General features: G+C 41.0%; 1 protein-coding gene across 2 annotated transcripts in view; it reads right to left on the bottom strand.

The window, feature by feature from the left end:
• dph6 (diphthamine biosynthesis 6) overlaps window positions 1-16740 on the bottom strand; it is a 208677-nt gene that overhangs the window by 144490 nt on the left and 47447 nt on the right. For both annotated transcript variants that reach the window (XM_078406398.1, XM_078406399.1), the window contains 2 exons: window positions 6587-6660; window positions 2878-2996 (listed from right to left, as the gene is read on the bottom strand). In XM_078406398.1, coding sequence (XP_078262524.1) covers window positions 2878-2996; window positions 6587-6660 — 193 coding nt within the window. The remainder of the gene's footprint in view (window positions 1-2877; window positions 2997-6586; window positions 6661-16740) is intronic.

Raw genomic sequence — 16740 nt, 5'->3', positions numbered from 1 at the left:
TACCGGAGCCAAATTAACCTTGAAACTGTAGGTCTTTGGAGTGTGGGAGGAAACCAGAGCACCCAGAGAAAACTCACGTGGTCATAGGGAGAACGTACAACTCCATACAGACAGGACTCGTAATCAGGAACGCGGGGTCTCTGCCGCAGTTAAGGCAGCAGCCCTATGGCTACACCACTGTGCCACCTGGAAGTGAAGTGGTGCACTTTCTCGTGTACATCAACATGAAAGCATGAGTCCAGTTCTTGACTCAAGCTTGCATGCTTGCATTTTCATTATAAAAATAAAAGAAAATAGCAAACGCAGGAAACCTGAAAGAAAAACAGAACATTTGAGCATTCAGTAGGTCTGGCAGTGTCTGTAGAAAGAGAGACAAAAGTTGCAGATCCTTTGTTAGACCTAGTAAAGAGAAATAAAAAGTGATTAGAAATCGTAGAAAAACTTGCAGAGGGAACGAACTTGTTTTCTCAATTCATTAGTTTCAATGAAAGCCTTTCAATCTAAAACATTGAATCCATTCAGAGTGTGCCTGACTTGCTATGTCTTTCCAGTAGTTTGCTTTTATTTCTAAATTTTCATTATCTCATCTTGAAGAGATGTGGAGCCATCTTTTGCATTATCCACCCCTGGAGTCTTTTAGTTTCAATATTTAACTTCTATATTGTAATAATATTCATAGAGTCTTAGAGCACAGAAACAGACCCATGACCCATCATGTCCATGCCTACCATTTTCCCCATCTACACTAATCCTATTAAAATACCATTTAAACCTCCTTCCTCTTACTTTAAACCTGTGCCCTCAGTTTTTGATACTCCTGACCATATGAAAAAGATTCTGACCATCAACCTCATCAATGCCTTTTATAATTTGATATACCTTTCTCAAGTCACGCATAAGACTCCTTTGCTGGAGGATAACAGATCAAGCCTATCCATCTCACCTCAGAACTAAACTCCTCCAATCCACACAATATTCTGGTAAATCTCCTCTGCACTCTCTCCAGCACAATACATCCTTCCTATTGTGTGGCGACCAGAACTGCACACAATACTCCAAATTTTGTAAAATTGTAAGATTACGTTCTAACTTTTACTTCTATGTCCTGACCTATGAAGAGAAGCATGCTATATGCCTTCTTCACCACCTCCCAACCTGTGCTACCACTTTCAGGGAACTCCAAGATTCTTCCGTTCATTTCCACTCCTTACTGCTCTGCCATTTACTGTTGATGTCCTGACCCTATTTGACTTCCTAAAATGCATCACCGCTATAGAATTATTATTTTTTGTGTGTAATATAGCTACCAGGAGTCTATTTACAAAAAATGCCTGACCCTGTTATTGTGCATCCCTAACTGTTCTTGGAAGGATTAGGGTAAGCAGCCTTCCTGCACCAATTCTGTCTTGGAAATAAAATAATAAAAGTACATAACAACCGTTTTCTGGTGTGAAGTCATGAAACTGAGCATGTTTGAGGGGAAGAAGGGTCCCGACCTGAAACATAACCTATCCATGTCCTCCAGAGATGCTGCCTGACCTGTTGTGCTATTCCAGCACTTTGTGTCGTTTTTGACAGAATGAATGACCCAGTCTTGATTTGACAATAATTCAGACATATGAAGAATAAAAGCATAGCGTTGGACAATTAAAAAATATATATTTAAAAATGAATAGACTAACCCGTATAATATGATACAAATTAATAAGTGATCATTGAAATTCTGCAAACCTCTTGTCATTTAGTCTTGTATTCAGTTTAAAGTGAAATATTTGTTATAAATACGATTCAAATTCCATTCCAGATGAGCATCGCAGAGCACATGATATCATTGAGACAATGACGACTTCATAAAGATAGGCATAAATGCTGGAGAATCTCTGGAGAAAAGGAATAGATGATGTTTCGGGTCGATTAGGTCTGAAGAAGGGTCTCGACCTGAAACGTCACGAATTCCTTTTCTCCAGAAATGCTGCCTGATTCGCTGAGTTACACCAGTATTTTGTGTCCATCTTCGATGTAAATCAGCACCTGCAGTTCCTTCTTACACAAATACTTCATAATGTTGCATTTGTTCAACAGTAAAAAACAGCAAAAGCTGAATAATTTAATTCATCTAAGTATATCCCCATAAAACTCCCAACATTGCAAATGGAATATATCCTCACCACAAATATCAAGATCTGTCAACAGCTTGGTAAAATATTTTAATAACAAATTTTTGTGAAAGGTCCCAATATGTGGAAATCAGAAATTTGGAATGCACCATGGCTTAGGAGAGAACCTGGTCGTGTGAACAATGCCCTGGACACAGCATCAATCTTCATTGTGAACTGACTGACATCTAACTGCAAAATGAAACAGCCTACGAGCTATTTACTATAAATGTGCAAAAAGACAGTCTTCACTATAAATACAAACTACTAACATAAAAAGAGAGAAATGTGGTTTATTAAATACAACATCATATTTTCCTTTAAAGGCTCATTAATCTGTGCAGCAGACATATCGATTTCAAGGTACTTTCTGTTTACCATTTTTAAAGGAATGCAGACTAATAAAATTCTTCTCTTTCTACTTCTTAAACTGTCTAATAACTTGTGATATTGACAGGTTTGATTAAAGGCATTTAAAAGTAATTACCTACCTCTGGCAGTCATTTTCCAACATCCTGCCTTTTCCTTATCTCTCCAAATTGTTTTGTGCTCAAATGTGTTTGCCTCTGGCAGATCTCTTTACAGTTTTATAAAAAAAGTGATTGATGATTTGAACTTTTTCTCTGATATTTGACAGCTGTTCATTTGCAGTTTGTGGTTATACAAAGGACTGGGATTATGTAGTGTTAATAGTCTGCTCCCATGTGGTCTGGATACCTACCAAAAGCTGCGACTTTGATTATCGTGGCTTGAACATTAGACAATATCATTTCTCTCAGCAAATCTTCCTGGTTTCGACGCCAGAGGTAAGCCAAAGGCTGGAGATTAAGCCTCTTGCACCTGCAAAGGTAAAAAAAAAAAGATTTCCTACAGGATATATTTCAAAAGTACTGATATTACTTAAGGCACATCTTTTAACACTGATCAATTCCACCTTCAAAAATGGTTCTATTGGTGCAGTGAACAAAAACTAAAATCAACCAACTTGTACTAAAAAGTCAAGGATTGTACGCTAAAAAACAAATTTAACCAATACTGACTGACTCTTATATTCATTCAGCATGTTAAAATTGATTAATCTTTCTCATTTTTGGAAAATAGGCATTTGAGAAGATGGTGCAATTGCAATGTGTCAAAAAATGTTTCAAGACTAGCTTCCTCATAATTTAGCACAAGGCACTTACGAAACATTTATCAATTAATCAATCGATAGATCTATCTATATATAGCTATATATATATATATAGACAGAGAGAGAGAGAGCGAGAGAGAGAGAGCGAGAGAGAGAGAGAGATACAGGTCCACCATCCTTGGTTCCAGAGCCTTTCTGGATTATCCGTTTCGCCAGATCAATAGAGGTCATGACTGTTGAGGGACCGAGATACCGGCCTGCAAAGACGGCCTCAGAAGTCGGCTGTGGGAACGGCTCTGCCGCTCCGACTGGGCCAGAGTTCCAGAGTCCCGGCTGCAGGGTGCAGATTTGACCCGCCGATCGGCATGGAAGTCCCGATGAGGTCGAGTTTGGCCGCCTCACCCGGCTGAGGTGCCACATTTACGGGGGGAGGGGGAAACATCCAGGCGTGATTTCAAGTGAGTACTTGTGATTTTGTCTGGATTAAAGGAGGTGCCAGACCGTAAATTGCCAGAAAATCAATGGTGGACCTGTAGATATATATATATAAAATCTGCAATGAAAGTCATTCTGGCTGCTTCTTAACTCTACTCCGAGAGCTAGTTACAATGACAAAAAAAGAAATAACCGGAGGCAGTTACATTGCCAGTATTTTGAGTCATGAAGTGTGGAATGATGAGTAACAAGGGGGTGGCTGCCCTCCTTTAAAGCAAATTAAATTAATTGTGATTCATGCTGCTTCTTCCTTCGCCCATAATTAACTTAAATTGCCCAACTTACAACCGCATTAAAATTGCACACCTCATGATCTCATCACTGCACCAGCATGCCTGGACTAAAAGGCAACTTTTACTCAATTTATGTGTATGGTTCACCATTCTAATTTTACCAGCAGTGCAGATGAAAACACTCCTTCTCAATGAAAGGAGCTAAACGTATGTTTTCAATGAGCTGCTCGGACCAAAGGAAAGTGTTTACAATAAATGAAGATGTAAAACAATAAAATCAGTGCGTAGGAAGGAACTGCAGATGCTGTTTCATACCAAAGACAGACACAAAATGCTGGAGTATCTCAGCGGGTCAGGCAGGATCTCTGGAGAACAGGAATAGGTTACATTTTGGGTCAGAACCCTTGCATCAGCACATGAAGTTGTTGATTGACTGCCGCCGCAGTTGTTCTTGGAGTGCACTGGCAAATTCCTTTCTGAGCAAGTATGATAAAGGACTATTAGTGAAAACCTGTTAAATACTGGTGTTCGCAGATGTCTGCTTGTTTCCATACTAGAAACCCAGAAAGTCAGCTTGCAGGGAATTAGGAAGGCAAATGGAATCTTGACATTTATTGCTCTCATTGTCAGTAAAAGCAAGGAACTGATTGCTGATTTTAGAAGAGGAAGGCTGAGGATCCATGAACGTCTTCATCGATGGGTCAGTGATGGACAGAGTCAACAACTTCAGGTTCCTGGGCGTGCATGAATCTGAAGACCTGTCCTGGACCCAGCACGTTGATGCAATCATAACAAAAGCCCAGCAATGCCTCTGCTTCTTTAGATGATTGAAGGAGATTCAGTATGTTGACGGTCACTAAATAGTCTTATACTTCTACAGGTGTACGGTGAACGGCATATTGACTGGTTGCATCATGGCCTGGTTCGCCAACTCAAACGCCCAGGAACGAAGGAGATTACAGAAAGTAGTGAACACTGCCCGGTCCATCACGGATACTGACCTCCCCACCATCAAAAAGGCAGCCACCATCAACAAGGATGCACCACCCTGGCCATGCACTCATTTCACTCCTGTCATCAGGAAGAAGATGCAAGTGCAGGAAAACTGTAACATCCAGGTTCAGGAACAGCTTCTCCAAATAACCATCAGGCTATTGAACGCTACAAACTCCAATTAAACACTCTTGACTCCTGGGATTTGAGGGAATACGGCTAGAGCTGTCTGGGCCTTGTGAGAACAAACCTGGAGTCTTTTGCTGCAGAAACAAAGAACTGCAGCTTCAGGTAAATACAAAAAATGACACACAGTGCTGAAGTAACTCAGCGGGTTAGGTAGCATCTCTGGAGAACATGGACAGTGTCGTTTCGGGTAGAGCTCTCCTTGTTTCAGGAAAGGTATAGTTGTTTTGGAGGCAGTGCAACAAAAGATAAGGAGATTGATTAATAGGTTGAAGAGGTTGGCTGCCTCCTGATATGCTGCTTGAGCCACTGAGTTACTCCAGCACTTTGGGTCCATTTACAAATTCAGACTGTTGTGTTCTTTTGCACACTGTGCCATAAATACAGATGATACCAGCCTTGCTTTGAAATGGAAGCAAAATTAGCAGCAGGATTGTACATAGAAACCAGGGTCTGAAGAAGTCTCCCGACCCAAAACATCATGTTCCTTTTCTCCAGTGATGCTGCCTGATCCGCTGAGTTACTCCAGCACTTTGTGTCTGTCTATTGGAACCACATCTTGTTTTGCAGTATTTAGTAAGATAATCAAACTCTATTTGGCCAAAATGGTCAGCATAATCAAAATAAAAGAAGTTGCAAATAAACACATCAAGACTTCACATATGAAGACACAGTGCTTGAATAGCTTCAGGTCATGACCCGAATCGTCACTGATCCATGTTCTCCTGAGATGCTGCTTGATCCGCTGTGCAAACTAGCAGTCTGTGTCTTCTTTTGTAAACCAGCATCTGCAGTTCCTTGTTTCTACAAGACTTCTCAGATGCCTGCAGATATGTTCAATGGTAGTTTATTATCACATGTGCAGACATGTATTGAAATTCTGTTTAAGCAAATCAATCAGGCAGAATTCAACTGGTTTCTCGATTGAACTGTGTAGGAAGGAACTGCAGATGCTGATTTAACCTGAAGATACAAAACAATCTGGAGTAAGTCAGCAGGTCAGCTAGCATCTCTGGAGAAAAGAAATATATGACTTTTCAGGTCGAGACCCTTATCGACCCAAAACATCACCTATTCCTTTTCTCCAGAGATGCTGCCCAACCCGTTAAGTTACTCCAGCTTTTTGAGTCTATCTTCTAGTTTGAACTGCTCTTCCCCTATCTACCTTGTAAATGCAACAATCTCACACTTTTGACACAAGTTCTATTCGTCTTAATCATAGCAATGAAAGAGTGAAACAGCTAGAGAAGAGCTGAAATGAAAGTTAATGTAAATAATAAAATAAACTTCTGCAAACTAGTAATAAATAAATGTAATCTCATTTCACTCGACGACCCTAACCACCTCACCAACCTCTCAAATACTGTTTAACACATTAGCAGGGTACTTACACATTTTCTACTCTGACCCTCTGGTAGTCGGAAAGAATGGCACCAACTGAAACTCCTTCCACCCCTTCCTTTTCCTACAAAACAATAAAAAAACAGAAAATCACCAATGGCACATTCTGGTTATAAAAAATGTTCCTGTCATGCAGCCTGAAATGACTACAGTGGAACAGATAATTCAACATCAATTTAAAACTGCCCAGTGATTTCAAGTAGATCTATTTCTGGTTTGTCTATGTCTCCAGGGCTACAGCACAGAGCATATATAAACCTTCCTATTCAGAACATATTGTTTCCATCTTTCAGGACAGCTTCTCAAAAATGTTCGTGGCAGCTTAAATGATTGTCCAGACAACAAACTTTTTCGTCAGAGCTGCCTGAGGACATCTGAATCTTGCAACCATTTGCTCATCTGCACTCTTTAGCAAAATAATTTCAACAGTGTTTCAAGAGATTTTCTTATGGACAAAACGACTTGTCAAAAATAGAACCCTTGTTTGCTGGTGCTGACACACCTCTTCAATGGTGTTGGAAAGTTACAGATGAAAACTGGAACTTTTAAATCCTAAGTTAACAACCGTATCATATTTTGCCTAATACTTTGGCGATTCAAATGTACATTTAAAAGGGAATTCCCATCATCCCAAGTGGAAATTATTTGGGAAAAAAAATCAAAATGAGAACCAATATAAAGACTGATGATGATCTCATTCTGGATTTCTCAGCTTGGTTCTTTAGCTCGAGATGACAGCAGTAAAACCTTCCATTCCCTCAGGAACGTCAATCCAAGTTAAAACCAACTCTTAAGCTGCACAAAGTCAGTGCAAGAATGAAAACACAGTGTGCATTGTTTCAAATGCATTACATGCCACATCACACCTGTTACATCATTTAACATTCACCTCATTCATTCAATCTCCAAGGTTTCTGCTTTTTGCATCATGTGAAAAAATATTTTTTAGAGGAGGGGAAATAAAGGGAAGAATTTAAAATATATTTCAGTCAATGTCAGTGAATTAATCTCAAATGTCATATGCCTCATAATTCCCAATACTGCTCAATGGACATTCACTCACTAGATAACACATAATCAATAAAGGCTGCAGTGGCAGCATTCCTCTAGCTCCACCACCTGTGTGGAAGGATCATTCGAGCCAATATTGATCTAATTAGCCATCCATGTACACTTTAAAAGCGACACAGTGGTGCAACTGGTAGAGCGGCTGCCTCACAGCACCAGAGACACGGGTTCGATCCTGACCCCAGGTGCTGTCTGTGTGTAGTTTACATGTTCTGCCTGTAATCACGTGCGTTTCCCTCCCGGTGCTCCGGTCTCCTCCCACATCCCAAAGACATGCGGGTTTGTAGGTTAATTGGCCTCTGTAAATTGCCCCTCGTGTGTGGGGAGTGGACAAGAAAGTGGGATAACATAGAACTAATGTGAAAGGGTGATTGATGGTCGTCGGCGACTTGGTGAACTGAAGGGCCTGTTTCCATGTGGTATCTCCTAAACTAAAGCTTCACAGTATAATAGACTGGATGTCATGGTCTTGAGATCAAATGACAAACAACAAGACTGATATCTCACATTCATTGCATTACCATACCCTGAGTACCGCTGAGAGATTCGGAAGAAATTTTGAGAATTAGTTAGCCATACTATCTCTCATGATTATTCCACCAGTCAAAGTCGCCATATCATAGAAAACAGAACAGTACACCACAAGAACAGGCCCTTCGGCCCACAATGTCTGTGCCGAACAAAATCCCAAAACCAACTCTTCTCTGCCTGCACATAATCCATATACCTCAATTCCCTGCATATCCACATGTCTATCCAAAGCTCTCTTAAATGCCACCAACGTATCTGCCTCAACCATCATACCCGGTAGCACTTTCCAGGCACTCATCACCCTCTTGATTGTGGTCAGAGCATGCAGACCAGTAACTGATAAGGATAGCAAAAACAAAAGGCAGGGACTAGAATTCATTGTAACTATTCAGGCTGGCAATCAATAGAAGTAAGATGTGACACGGCGATTGTGCTTGGCCCATTATTGTTCACAATTTACATTTGGACTTTGGAATTAAGATTGAGATTAACCAAGAGAATAACATTTCAATAGCAACAATAAAAAACATGCAAAAAGACAACGGACATTGGAAATAATTATCTGATTTAGGCTTCAGAATGTTAATGTTTTAATGGCTTAGTATGCTGGTTACACCTCATTGGACAAACAAACATTTTCAGTGTACGTTAAACAGAAGGGGTCAGACAACCTCTTGTGAAACTCTTGTTAAATTACTGATCGTCTTTGATTACTACAGAGAAGGTGGCGATGGCGCATCCTACAAAAATAAAGGGAACCACAAACAGCAACATTTGGATTTCCGTACATTAGTTGTGGAGGGATGTACTTCATCTATTGCTGACAGCCCTTGTAGAGGTGAATCTAAAAGCCTTATTGTTAATTCTCATTGTGAAATCTAGTCCAATAAAGATCTGAGAGAGTTAAGAGGAGCGGAGAGAGGTAAAAACAAATGACCACAACACCAAAGTAAGTGCTAGGATTCACTGAGCAAAAGACAATGTGCTGGAGGAACTCAAGTGTCTGTGGAGGGAATAGACAAATTACATTTTGGGTCGAGACCCTCTTCAGACTGGAGTCTTAAGTCTGGACATCTTGAATCCGCAGAAGGCGACCTGAAATGTCGTCTGTCCATTCCCTCCACTGCTGAGTTCCTCCAGCACTTAGTTTTCGGTTAAGATTCCAGCAATCTTTATTGTCATAGAGTCAGTCACACAATGTGGAACAGGCCCTTCGGCCCAACTTGCCCACACTGACCAACATGTTTCATCTACACTAGTTCCATCTGCCTGGGTTTGGCCCATATCCCTCTAACCCTGTCCTATCCATATTTCTTAAACGTTGTGATCGTACCAACAGCTGTCTCTACCGAGATTTATTTCTAGGCAGGTAAAAACTAAAAGCACACAGATTATATTAACCCAGTTAGGCTACAGTTGGAATATAATTCTTGTCTCCATGTTGTAAGAGGAATGCAAGGACATTGCAGAAGGTGCACAATGGCTTCACAAAATTGATAATGTGATAATATCAAAATTAACAAAAGGAATTATATTGGAGGTTTTTACTCAAGAATGAAAAGAGTAAACTATGACTTCAAAAAACTCTTTATTATATCGAGCAGTTAAAGATAGCAACGCTTAAGAGATATTCAGACAGACACAATTTCAACATCTGGAGTCTCGTGTCTTTGGTGGGATTTTTGCAACTTTTCCAACTGTAACCAAAGATAGTTTCAGGTAATCTGTCGTATTTAGTTTTTATCCTGCCAAAAATTAAATCTCATTGAAGACTCAAGAATCTGCAGATGCTGGGAATGAAAGGATATAGATCACGTGCAAGCAGATGTGCACCTTAAAGTAGTATTATAGTTGTCGCAGACTTCATGGGCGAAGGACCTGTACTCGTGATGGACTAAGAGCAGAATTAGGCCATTCGGCCCATCAAGTCTGCCTGTCATTTGATCATTGCTAATCTATTTTTCCCTCTCAACCCATTCTCTTTCCTTCTGCCCATAACCTTTGACACCCTTACTAATCAAGAACCTATGAATCTCTGATTTAAAAATACCCAATAACTTGGGCTCAATCGCTGTCTGTGGCAATGAATTCCACAGATTCATCTCCCTCGGGCTAAAGAAATTCCTCCTCCTCTCGGTTTTATTATGTAAAGGGTTGGTAGAGAGGAATTTCAAAAGATCACATCCACCTTAGGCAAATTAAAATCTTGATGTCATAATTGTAATGCTATTACCAATAAATCCAGGAGAAAGTTCAAGCAATACTTTGTTACCCTAATAATGTGGAATATTCTATAACAAGTAATTGAGGTAAATTTAAGAGACACCTAGACATGCACAGTTGGCAGAAAAGAAATACTGGTACACCATTGCTTTTACGCCACCCTTGGTTCCAGAACTTTGTCAGATTATCCATTTTGCCGGACCAACAGAGGCAACGTAATTATAATTCAATAATACATCTCTGACCACTAATTATAGCTCTCCCATGTCTCTAAAACACCATGGACTGCTCAGTCTGAAGAAGGGTCTCGACACGAAACGTCACCCATTCCCTCTCTCCTAGATGCTGCCTGACTTGCTGAGTTACTCCAGCATTTTGTGATACCATGGACTGCTGGAAACTTCAATAAAGAATTAACAATGAAGTAAACAATTAACCCTTTCAGCACGGAGGCACATGCCCTGAAGGAGCGTGCGCCACATGCAATGCTCTCGGAATTTTGTTTGGATTAAAGGAGGTGAGGAATTATCAGTTGCTGGAAAATCGGTGGTGGGCCTGTGCTAACAGAGCAAGATGGTGCAACCTGGATAGATGCACAGGCACCAGAACAGATCGGTTGCAGTTTATGATAGTGTAAAGCAAACAGAGATGTAAATAACATTGCAAAAATATCATGCTTTTTAAATTGTGTTTTATAAAGAATTTCACTTGTTGGAAAGCTTTTCCAATCATAAAAGCAGAAAAGTGAAAACACATAATTCGGCTCTGATATCATCTACATTTTTTCCCTTAAATCATACCAATTGTGGCTTAAAATTGACAGAAGTATAATTTCAATTACTGCCTAATTAGTATCAAATGAAAGCTATAATTGTGGGACATAAAACTTTTTCCTTGCCTTGAAAGCATTCTTGATGTTGATTAACTGGCAAAGCCTGCAAAGTCTACGGTAATGAGAGACTAATGACTTCATTTAAAATCAAAGGAATTGAATATAACAATATTAATGAGCTCCCAATCCTTTATGTTATAACTGAATTATATGATTATGAAGAGTGTAACAATGTGCCATGTAGTAGGGCGGGAAAGATCACACAGAAATCTGACAGCTCAGACAAATCGTATTTGAAAGCATGATAAACTCTGGGAAGTTCAATAAAAATCTTATGTTTGAATTGACATCAGCTGCACTTCAGAATGTGTTTATGAGGTCTTTCCATTTTATTTAATGTTACATTATTGAATCGTATCACAACATTTCCACATAGTGCTTATCATGATGTTAACACATTCGATGTTGCAGAAAGCACCTTTCTAGATAGACAGTAATCAGTGCATATCTTCACAAAATACTGGTTTAATGCTGTTAAGATTGTGGCATTATTTCAAATAATTTCAGCTGAATCTCATCCTAAATTTCTCTCTCCTTTTCTAAAATCCTTTCTTCCTTTATGTCTACCTCGTTCTCCCATCGTGCTGATGTCAGGCCCTTTGGCCCACCGATTCCGCACCGACCAGCGATCACCCTGCACACTGGCACTATCCTATTTCATCCTATAAAAAGGGACAATTTACTTTTTTTTTAAAGCAGCCAATTAACGTACAAACCTGTACATCTCTGGAGTGTGGGAGGAAACCAGAGCACCCAGAGAAAACCCACATGTTCACAGGGAGAACGTACAAACTCTGTACAGACAGCACCCATAGTCAAGATCGAACCCAGGTCTATGGTGCTGTAAGGTAGCAGCTCTACCCCTGCACCACGGTGCCGCCCTAAAGAAAGAGAAACTGTGTTTGCCAAATCTGATGGGGTATTTTCATACTGCAAAAGTGGATTGGATTAGCTGCCATTCAAGAGAATGTGAGACCAAGTCTTGGCTCCTGGGATCGGGCATTGTATTTACCAATATGAAGGATTTAATAATAGATCGCAAACTTCTTCTTCTTTCGTGTCCATCGTCCATGTTTCAAATGTTACATCACTGTCATCGTCCGTCCTGAAAAGGACGCAAGCTTCCGACGATAATCAGTGGAAGCCATCACTTGTACAATAGATGATGGTGGTAGCAGAATTAGCTCAGGACACTGTCAGTTTCCAGCCCCGCGACGTGGACACTTCTGCTATGGGGCCAACTGAGGGTAGGAATAAAAGTTAAATTTTCAGCTATGCAGTCCACATAAATGGTGTCAACCAAATGAAGCACCCCTTCTCTATACAGATTTATTCTATAAAATAAATTAGTTTAGATTAGAGATACAGCATGTAAACAAACCTTTCACCCCACCAAATCCATTCTGACCATCGATCTCCTGTTCACATTAGTTCTATGTTATTCCACTTTCTCATGCACTCCCTACACGCCAGGGACAATTTACAGAGGCCAATTAACCTACAAGCCTGCACAACTTTAGAATGGGATAGGAAATCGGAGCACCTGGAGGAAACCAATGCAGCCACAGGAAGAACGTATAAACTTCGCACAGACAGTGCCTAAGGTCCAGATCGAACCCTGGATCTCTGGCGCTGCGAGGCAGCAGCTCAACCAGCTGCACCACTGCGCCCGCCGCCCCTTATATTTTATTGATATCAGTATATTTATATTCCCACATTAACTTCACCTCTTGTGAAGAGACATGCAAAGTATTCACTCAGTATCGGCATCATTCCTTATGTCTCAGCGTAAAGATTCCCTTATTGATTTTCAATATACTCTGCCCTTTCTTTTAATGTTCTTTCAATATAAGTATCCTTACAGAAGATTTTAGGTTTCTCTTTATTGTTAAACACTGATCTCTTCCCATGTTCTTCCATTCTCACTTTGAATTTCCACGTCCACTTTCTGTAAGCTGCTTGACTTTTTAATTGTAAAAACAAAGGACACGTAGCGCTGGAGTAACTCAGCGAGGCGGGCAGCATCTCTGGAGAACATGTCTAGGTAATGTTTCGCATTGGCACTCTACTTCAGAGCAGCCTTTGCAGTTCCTTTTCTTGTGCATCTGACTTTTGATTGTATTTTGTATCTGACATTTGTCGTAAGCTGGCTTCCTCTGTTACATTTTAAACCTAATTCCTTTTGTCATTCAATGACTTCTGACCTTATTTGACCTACCTTGGAGGAATTTGCTTGATTTACAACTGCGATATTTCCACCTTGAAGGCCTACCATTGCTCGTGATTACCTTTCGGATGATTTCTTTTTCCCTCGTCTGCCTTCTCAAAATGAAATTTCAACGGATAGGGTGCCACTGTAATGCAGTAGTCAGTACTGTGGACTCACAGCTTCAGAGTCCTCAAGTCGATCCCTGACCTCTGACACATCTGTGCAGAGCTTCCACCTCACCTCAGTGACCCCAAAGGTATCCTCACCAGCCCAAAGACATGCTGGAGGTGAACTGGCTACTACAACTCTACCGCTGCGCCACCGTGCCTCCCCGATCTAAATATGATTTAAATTGTGCAGGAAATCCGAAAAAGGATCCCGACCCGAAACATTACCCATCCATTTTCTCCGCTGAGTTACTCCAGCACTTTGTGTCTATCTTTGGTATAAACCAACATCTGTAGTTCTTTGTTTCTACATCTTGAATTTTACACAGTCAGAATTGGCTACACTCAAGCTTATCACTAGCCACTCTTAAATAGGCCTTGTAATAATAGCCAAGGACCACGATATGATCCAGAAAACACTGCAAGTCGATAAAATTACTAATACTAAGAAATGAAGGAAAAATATATTCCACTATTCCAATAAGCTAAAAGGCTCGGCAAATATCGCTAATTTGTTCTTAATCAAGTGAAATGTCTGCTTTTACACCTTAAATGAATTGTAATTGGAAGGGCCAGGTATTGGCACTATCTTTTTCAAACTTTTCTGTTGACATTTGATATTTCCCAATAAATTCCATGTACAGGTCAAACATGATTCTTCCGCTTGAGATGTGAACAGAATAAGGAGAACCTTTTTCATGTAAGGTTTTCCACAAAATCTTACAGTACACCCATTCAATCTGGTTTGTCTTTTTGTAAAGCCATCCAATTAATTTCCCTGTCATGCTCTATCTATCCTTAACTGTGTAATTTTTTTTTTCTTTTCTAAATCTACAACCAATTATGTTATAGAAGTTCTCCTACGACAGATCTCAGCAGCACAACTGCAAGTACAGGACTGGCATATAAACAGTAACAGTATAACAAAGGATTTTCCTCAGATCACAGATTCTTTTTGTCAATTGCATTAAATCTCTGATCTATGATTACTGAGACGTAACTAGACGCACGTAATGTGGGCGTGGCCAGAGTGGTGAGGGTCTTTCATGATGCTGGCTTTCTTTTTGAGGCAGCGCCCCCTGTCAATCCCTTTGATGGTGGGGAGGTCAGTACCCGTGATGGACTGAGCAGTTTTCGTCACTTTTAGTAATCTCCTACGTCTCATCCCTAATATCATGACGGTTCCAAAAGTGTGGTCCTCAGTAATGAGAGGATTCTCCATTCATGGCTGGACAGGTAAGAATACAAAGAACTGGTTGCATTTTCCCCCAGTGAGGCATTGGAAGAGGATGTTTCGTCAAAAGTGGCAGAACAGGTAGGATGGATGAAGAGCAGTGTAGAACCTGTTGATATAACTTTGGATATTCTTAATGACTTTGGTGAGAGTTAGTTCAGGAATGGAGTAGAATTCCAACACAGAGCTCAAAAAGGATGGCATGAATTGGAAAGGCCACAACATATCCTTGCACTTTGGAGAGAAGGGTTGGAAATGCACCAGTAGGTTACAAAGATGGAGGACAATGCGAGAAACAAGGAACAGCAGATGCTGGTTTACGAAAAAAAACACAAAGCACTGGAGTAACTCAGCAGTTTAGGTAGCATCTCTGGAGAACATGGATAGGTGACATTTCAAATTCGGACCCTTCTTTAAACAGTATATGGGTCCGAACCCAAAATGTCACCTACCCATGTTCCCCAGAAATGCTGCCTGAGCCACTGAGTTACTCCAGCACTTTGTGTCTTTTTTTGGAGGGGAATGGTGTTACGTGATAGTCGATGTTACGTGATGTTACGTGATAGTCGATGTGAAGCTCTGAGCCGCCATCTGCGGAACTTCGATCGTCATAATTTACTGGTGAAAGCAGATAGAATAGTAAAATGTGAGAGACATTTCAGGGAGGGAATGGAGGGACACAAAACCTTCTGCAGTGAGATGGGATTTAAAAAAAATCAAAACATTTATTAAATTATTTTAAAAATATATTTACAATGCAGTAAAACAAAACAGAACCCACCACCAGAATACAATACAAACAAATGTACCAAATCAAACTATTATACAATTATAATACAATCCCTATCCAGGATACATCCAATGCCCCGCGGTGCCCAGCGGTCCCGGAAATCCTCCAGGGTGCCCGTGGACAGCGCGTAGTCCCTCTCCAGCATCACCCGGGCGCGGACGTAACCCCGGAATAGGGGTAGGCAGCTGGCTCGGGCAGAGCCCTCTTCCGCCTGGCACCGTGAATCGCAGATGGCCTGCTTGGCCAGGCCCAGGAGCAACCCAACCAGGACAACTTCGGCCCTAACCTCTCCCCTATGCACAGGGTGTCCAAAGATGAGGATGGTGGGTGAGAAGTGCAGCCAGAAGGCAAGCAGCAGCCCCTTTAGATATTGAAACAGGGGCTGCAACCTCACACACTCCATATACACGTGGTACAGACTCCTCCAGCCTGCAAAAGTAGCGAGTTTGTGAACCCCGAGAGGAACAGGTCACAGGGGACTCCTCGATGCAATACCCTCCACCCCAGGTCCCCGATGGAGAGGGGCAGAATCCCTGCGTAGATGGACCCCCACCGGGGGGGGCCCTCGTGACCGGAGGTCAACACCGACCACCACTTAGTGTCTGGACAGATGGGATTATTGGCATCATGGTTGTTGAGACACAGAGTGCCAAAGGAGCTATTTCTGGGCTATATTGTTCGATCTTCCATGTGTTCTCATAAAATCTGCCCGATGTAGGCGTAAAGCACAACCATTCAAGCTTGCAGTCCAGGTACTTAAGGAGCTAGAGATTACCGGAATGAAAAAGGTTTTTAATGAAGACAAAGGCATGAAAAGTGGATGGAGTGCATAGTTATGAAGCTTGGTTGCTGCAGAAACTTGTCAGACACAGAGCCAAAGTTTACACTGCTGATATTTTGAAAGTGCAGATATAAATGCTTTGGATTAGACAAGGAGAAGAACCTAGTTTTGGACAGTGGGTGGATGTGAGTGGGAGGCAATACAAGGAAGCAATCAGACATGTCCTCTGCAAGATTAGGGTACTGTGGG

The sequence above is a fragment of the Rhinoraja longicauda genome, chromosome 10 (assembly GCF_053455715.1).
Source record: "Rhinoraja longicauda isolate Sanriku21f chromosome 10, sRhiLon1.1, whole genome shotgun sequence".
Classification (NCBI taxonomy): domain Eukaryota; kingdom Metazoa; phylum Chordata; class Chondrichthyes; order Rajiformes; family Arhynchobatidae; genus Rhinoraja; species Rhinoraja longicauda.
Note: the sequence above shows the minus strand (reverse complement) of the source record. Positions and strands in the feature narration are given on the sequence as shown.